Genomic DNA, 7,462 nt, shown 5'->3' with positions numbered 1-7,462 from the left:
ATTTACCAGCGAGTATTTTATCCCAGGTCGTATTTTCCCAAGGGAACCACAAATTTTAAGCGTTTTGTCTAATGGAGGTAAAGATCACCAGTATGAACTAGCTGAATGGGCGGATGTTCCACCGGTCATAGACCAACAGAAAATGTTGTCCAGTCGCTTCTTGTTTGAATGGATCAAAGCTCCATCAAAAGTTTGACTGCAGCGAACTTCTGGCTTTATTCCGCTCACGCATTAGTGCAATTGCGGTCCATGTGATAATGAATCTCCTTGAGGGTTTAATTACACCATCAAGGGACGAAGACAGTTTTATTCTTTGATTAATCTTCAATCCTCTGGTTGTCCTTCCACTGACTTGCTTGTTTACACCCACAGAAGAGGAAAATCGGGATATTTCCTTCCGACATCTGCCGCTTAACGTCCATCTAATTTGAGGTTCGTTTAGTCACCTTATCATCTAAATAGATGGCTTTCGGTTCACAAGCCATACTGGGCCGCGTTACCCGGTCTTGCGGTTGCTCAATTTGCGTATGCAAGCTTCTAAACCCCCACTGGAGCGGGGATAATAAATAGCGTGCGGATATTTAGATATAAATTTGGCTTGCCTTAGGTAATATTGGACACGTACTGACGAAATCTTGTTTGTCTGATGCTCTTCTCATGGGTTACGAATCAATCGCCACCCCATATTGGATGTGCCCGTATACGGTCTGCCGACAGAGATCGCACATAGCACAACTTTCACACGAAGTGTTCTTTTGTAATGCCGAATTATACGTCATAGGATACTGGACAGATTAGGCCATGATATTTATATTTCTTCTTGGCACACTTAGGACAAAGACACCGTGGTGAATTGGATATATTCCACAACATCAACGAGATCTCTCGGGAATATCCTATTCACTCCATTCAATTGTATTTAGTCTGTTCAGTGGGAATACAATGAAGGTGGGGGTGAACTTTTCCTTTCGAACACAGTTCAAAGTCCTAACTACTCTGACAGCATTTTGACATGAGGAAACACCAACAGCTCTTTGGCAAACACGTGCTAGTTTTTTTCCTTGACGGAACATACTACTGATAAGGTTGTTGAAGATCGTGCACCGTGCTGCTACCGCCCTCACCGTTCTTGATTCTTATCGGGTAGATGTAATTCCAGAGTTTCTATCAACTTGATGTTTGACCTTACCAACATGTTGTATGCAAACTCCATTGGCGCTACCGAGGGACTCAAACGAATATCTAATTTACGAATTAACATCGCTGAATGACGCATTACTAGACAGAACGTGATCAATCACCGTAAATAAACCAGTAAGTTTCGTTACTGTCAAGCAGTTTTAGTCCTAGGATGTCGCTGTAACTGCGAAACGGCACAGTTTTCATTTTTCATACTGCCCCACCGAGACTACAAAAAGATACTAGAAACCTTGTTTTGCAATAACAGATGTGGAAGACAAAACGGAGATTTCATTTTTTCATTAGATTGTGAATTGAACGGTAATGAGTCCTCTGACACCAAAAAAGTGTGCGAACCAATGGAGTAATTTTGTGTTCTTCATGCTATTGTTTCATGATAGACTTGGACCCGTGATAACTTCTCTAGATTTAAAGACACTGTTGAATCTCCCGCAAAACCAGATCGGTTTGCAAACGAGTGTATTTCCTGAAATGGGTATAAGTAGAACATAAGGTTGGAAAAAATTCTGGAGCATCAAGAAGAGCGAAACCATTCGCGGAATGTTCAACTAACTTCAGTAAACTTACTAGTAATGTGTTCCATGAAAAAAGTATACTCAGATATCTGGAATATCAAACCAACTGGAACAGGGAGCAAACTTTTGCACAGTACATCTGGTTGAAGAGTATCATCAATGAGACACTCATCCGGGTGCCCAGTGAAGACCGTACTGGTGTGCAACTGAGTGCCTCCGGCTGTTTTGATATTTTTCCAACCACTAGAATTACTCGTATTCTATCAGGATATTTTGTGATCGTCAGTCGCTCTATTCACCATCGGTAATCACTTTGAGGTTGCCAATAGCTTCAGGTTCGTGGAAGTAGGTGTCCACTTCGAATTCCAAGGACTAAAAATGCCTTCAAAGATGTTGATTATCTATGGTAGATCTGAAAGAAACAATTCTTCGATCTTAGTAACTCATCATCACGGATAAGACTTTGGTCTTTCACTGAAGGAAATATTCTTAGGTTCGTTTTTTTACGCAGTATTGTGCGTGTAAGCCACTCAGGTGGCTTTCCCAAATACAGAAGATCAGCGTAAGAAAACATAATCGATCGTCATCGTAGCCGGTGGCCGGATCACGTGCCGGCAGTTATGACGTAACGACCCCGATCGAATGTTTTTGTTGCCCTCCCAGATCGAAGTTTTGAAAAAAAATGGCGGGAATATCAAAGTGTGTTATGGTGAATAACCACGACGCTTGTTCGATACCTCTAGACATCATGGCTTGGAAATAATCACTTGTAACTAGTCTTCGTAGATCTGGCGCGGGACCATTTCCACTGAGGAACGTGTCTATTATTTTTTGAGGAAATAATCCTATCGTATTAGTATTGTTATCATTCATTTTTCTTGTTATTTTTCGGCGACGTATCATTTGAACAAGCAAGCACAGTCGTTCTTGTGACTCGCCACACAGAGCCAATATACACTTGCTGAGGACAGCACTTTGGGAAGGAGAATTACAAGTTATGCGTAATAGGGAGGGATTGACGTAATACAAAATAGCTACGGATTCTATACTACTGCTTGAAGCACGGTCAAGTCCGGAGAACACCAAACTATTTATTCAAATCTGTCATGTGAACTGTGGTTATTAACCAAGTTCCAAATTTGGTGCACAATAGAAATGTGCGAATGTTGACTGAAACATTCCGGACTTCAGACCAATTTTTCGATCAATAAGTACCTTCCCAGCTGAAAGATGAGAAGACCTTTTTGCGACACGTTTGGTTAGAGAATAACAGATGAATTGCAGTCGACTTTTCGCTCAAGACCAAGTTATATTGCAAATTGGTGAGTATCACAACATACGTACAACTTTGTTTTAAAGTGGGAAATAATATCTAGGAAAATTTGGAAATTACAGCTGCTTGATGATCTCTGAAGGAACTAAAATCCGGCTGTTTTTTTTTAATTTTTCAAGAATGCTTTTGAAACTATCTTTCGTTTTCCTATTTCCTGATCAATCGTGCCCATTGTGTCTACAATCAGTTCCATGTTCTTTGTTGATCGATTTTGATTTGTAGACACTTGCAAGTGGCATTAGTTGTATTAGGGGAACCAGCTTCGAACGTAACGGGACTACATAACAGGCAATGGAATAACTGTTTGTCGTTGAGACAGATTTCATTGGTTGTTCTTCAATCGCCCTTGACAGATGAGTTGTATTCTTAGTATCACTTCTGACCGCTCGTACGCGACAGTGATCAACAGAGTAGCTGGCTCGCACGTTCACTGACTTTTCTGGTTCGGCCAAGCGCACCAGGCGATTAACTGGCTATCCAGACCGGTGTTCACGGTAACAAGAAGGCATTAAGGAACTGTGGTCCACTACAATTTGACACATTTGTTCTGATAAATCAGGTTTGACAATCTCTTGAGGTGTGTTTACGCTTTTACACTCAGCTGACACTTTAAATGGACATCTCTTCGTGAAAATTTACCTTTATAGAGAGGTTGTCGAAAATTGGTAATCCGTTTCTTGTCTCTCCTTTCAATCCAGCAAAATTCTGATGGGCAATACGTAGATTGCTTTCAACGAGCAGCCTATAGAGAGGACGCCAACCAACTACTGACCCTGTTGCTACATGGAACCCTTTACTCTGTCAAGGTGGAAAAATGCGTTTGGAGTTCGGAGAAGTTTTTCCAAGGTCGATATTCGTTGGCGCAACTACGTCGGGCTTTGAGTTCAGGTGATTTCAAAGATGCCTTTTCTGAGCCAGGAGCGTGGTATATTGGTGACCCGTTACACATCGAGTCTATAGGATGTTCTAAAAAGGAGATTAATTTCTTTGGTTGTCTAATAACCTATGTTACATTAGATCAAGACAGCGATTGAGGATTACCTCTAGATCGGGGTCATACATATGCTCACCAGAACATTTCACATCATGTTTCTGAGAATGTGTGTCAATTATGGCTCAGAAAGAGGCTCATTACTACGAGAAGTGTTTGCTGGGAACTGACCTGAGCGTCTATATTTTCTATCGGAACTGATGCACGTCCGTTCAGTTGTTGTCTTGTGGACACAGAGATAACAGTCGGTCAGGAGCTGTTATCGCTGAAACAGGGGAGATTTCGTGTTCGGGAAAACTACTGGATTCGATTGCCTAAATTGGTCTCACCAACAAAGCAAGAAGACACAGAGTTTGGAACTGAGTTCTTCAGTCGCACTCTTAATTCGTAAGGGATAGGCAAAGTAACAAAGACTGAATGTTGAATATCACAGTACACCTTTTACGAAAGTTGGGATAATCTGAAATGATAAGTTATGTGAATAAACGATTGTTTGTTATGCTCTGATGAAAATCGTTTCCATAGATACCAACCATTTTGTTGGTTTAAGTATCACAGTCCAATCGTGAAGGTTTGGGAGAGGTAAACGAATTTAACGTGTTTCGAAGATGTCATGTAACTACACTCATTTGCAAACCAATTCAGTTTTGTGAGAAACTCGCCTGGAAACCAGCTGAACCTCTCGTTTGTGATGTTTCCAGGCTACTGAATGTGCTGCACCGGGCCACCTCATGTTTTAGTTGCCACAATATTCGAGATATCGCGATTCATGTATATTCGTAATACACTACTCATGAGGTTGCTGAAAATTCTTCGACACCCCACGAGAGCCTGGAAACATCACAAACGACAGGTTCAGCTGGGTTCAACGTGAGTCTCTCGCAAAACCGGATTCGTTTGCAAATGAGAGTAGTTCGCTAATTCCGTGCAATTGTGTTTCAAGTAGAACATAAGGTTGACGGAAAACTCGGGGACTGCGCATACCTGATGAGGCTCAAGAAGGGCGAAACCGGTCGTGAGCTGTCGACGAATATTCAGCAACCTTATGAGTAGTGCATGTCATGCGAGTGACTTATCGTCGGTACCGAACCGTTATCTGCCTATTATTTGACTCGTAACAGCCTTTCAGACAAGCATCTAGAGATCCGCTGAGAAACGCACTGGTCCATTTTACTTACGTATCCCACTGTCACTGCTAATGGATTGATAGAGGACGTGCAGTTTTATGGTCAACCAAACCTTCAGATTTTGTCTGAACCACAAGTTGTGTGGCTGTAGGGACCACGCATACCCGAGCGACTGGAAGCGTCCCATATTATTAGCAGTATCGTCTTTTTTAATCAATGAACACAGTGGGACGTTTTTATAGAAATTGCGCTAAGAAGGTCGGCCGACGTGTTCAGGTTCTTGGGAATAAAACTGAGCCCGTCTTCGATAGGCGCCTGTCTTAGTAGGTCATCTTTGGCTAGTTTATCTGGTTTCGCACACGTTGGGTAGAAAATAATCTTGTGGTTACACACACCCAACGTGTGCGAACCAGAAAAGCGAGCGGAGACCCTACTGAGAGAGGGACTGATCGCCTACGGCCAACCGAACGAGCTCATTGTTCTTCACAACAAACTGAACACATTGACCGACGTGTTTAGCGCCATTCCTAGAAAAGGGTTCTACCGTGTCAGTCGATTAACAGCCACGATGCTGTTAATAACATGAGACAAACACGGAAGCCCCCTGTTTCTCAGGTAGGCATGATCTCTGCGTACAGTTGACGAAAATATCCTTTATCACCGAATAATGGAGTTTCATGGAAAACGGATATCACGATGTAAATTTTACCAAGAAATAATCATTTTTCGGGTAATGAGGCTTGGTAACATCCAGATATTTTTACAACACCTCAGTGCTACTTACTTTATTTTGATAAATGATGATGACAAAAGTAGGAGGGTTTCCGGATTCACTCTGATCCAGTCATTCACATTCGAAGGGTTGTTGAAAACTTACTTCGAATTAACCGAAGATTTTTAACTGATACCCTATATGCGCGTTGATGAAACGTCAGGCCTCCGAAAAGTCGATATTCGCTCATCAGTCATACGTCTGATGGAAAATGGACAAATAAACTGGTTACTGATAACAACGTGCCCGGTCCGCATGGTTGCCGGTCCACGGAAAGAGGGTGCTCTTGGGCCGTAGGGAAGAACATTTAAGAGGCTGCAACAGTTGATAACTGGATATGTTTCGAGGAAGGGACCGGGCGTAAAATAAGTCATGAGGGTGTTTTCCTTCGTTATCTTTTGGGCCAAAACTCCGCCAAAATATGTACAAGTTCCTCAACCTTGACTTAAAATTGAAGGTGTTGAAGATCACGATGCTGTTGTTGTCTAATAATTAGTATTTTTAGTGGCTATTTTGTATTCTTCTATTTGTGTTTGCTTCAATCAGCTGATACCTGATTTTTTCTACTATTTTATTCGTCATTTTGCATCAAAAGCTCAAAAACACCTTCTTCCATAACTGCCACTCGCTTTCGAGCCTGAGTACTCAACAACAGGTTTGTGGATCTCTCACTCAATCCTGATACTATCATCTGTCCTCTTAAAACAAACGGTGATTTAGATGTAACATACTACTTATAAGGCTGCTGAAAAATCTCCGATAAGCCACGGCCGGATGCAACTATTTTCGGTCTAATCATTGAGCGGCTTCGTGCAGCATATTCAGTTGGAGCGGATCATTATGAAAACGAAATTCTGGTGACGTTATTACCTTATAATGAGGGAAGTTAATGGTCCGGAAAATGTGTAGTTCCAGGGAGTTCTAGTGTTTAGAAATCACACAAAGTGTGTGTGATTAGAATGCATGGTGGCTGAACAGTTTTCCCTGGTTGTTGTTGTTTCAGAAACAAGCGTTCAAACCATCCAGGTTTCAGGAAGCCACACGCATTACAGTGAATGCAATTGGTGAGCGTATCTTATAGGTCAAAACACTGACTGAAACTCAACGGAATAGACATGCGTAAACAGTCCGCCTGGGAGAGAACCTGATGGCACTCAGTATTCGCACAATGAGATTTAATTTTCGAAGGCTACGACGTGTCCCTGATGAACTGAAAGAGACAGGCTATTGAGTTCGGAGTACGTGTCTGAACTTTTGAGCCTAATCTAGGCACCCAGGTGTCTAAGCAGTGCTGGGAAAGTATTCCACCAGACTTTTGCCACTAGGGGAATAATTGCTTCAATGGACGATGAAATTTGGTGAGCTGCGAAAACATGAACTTAGATTAGGATGAGTTTTGGTGTGGGCACAAATGCGCTCACAAATGTTTTGCAGCTAAGGGCATCGTGTGGCCAATCGGCTCCGATCATTATAACAGGGAATGCTACAGTTTAAAAATTGACCTGGTTAGTTTCTTCTCTCTCT

General features: G+C 42.0%; 2 protein-coding genes across 2 annotated transcripts in view; one reads left to right on the top strand and one right to left on the bottom strand.

The window, feature by feature from the left end:
• Window positions 1–7,462, top strand: part of T265_11213 (hypothetical protein) — a gene marked incomplete at both ends in the record, with an annotated part of 56,799 nt that overhangs the window by 47,370 nt on the left and 1,967 nt on the right. The window contains one exon of the mRNA XM_009177812.1: window positions 3,747–3,936. Coding sequence (XP_009176076.1) covers window positions 3,747–3,936 — 190 coding nt within the window. The remainder of the gene's footprint in view (window positions 1–3,746; window positions 3,937–7,462) is intronic.
• T265_11214 (hypothetical protein) overlaps window positions 2,007–7,462 on the bottom strand; it is a gene marked incomplete at both ends in the record, with an annotated part of 16,829 nt that continues 11,373 nt past the window's right edge. Inside the window, one exon of the mRNA XM_009177811.1 lies at window positions 2,007–2,087. Coding sequence (XP_009176075.1) covers window positions 2,007–2,087 — 81 coding nt within the window. The remainder of the gene's footprint in view (window positions 2,088–7,462) is intronic.

This window comes from Opisthorchis viverrini, assembly GCF_000715545.1.
Source record: "Opisthorchis viverrini unplaced genomic scaffold opera_v5_458, whole genome shotgun sequence".
In the NCBI taxonomy this organism is placed as follows: domain Eukaryota; kingdom Metazoa; phylum Platyhelminthes; class Trematoda; order Opisthorchiida; family Opisthorchiidae; genus Opisthorchis; species Opisthorchis viverrini.
This window is presented reverse-complemented; position numbering and strand designations above follow the sequence as displayed.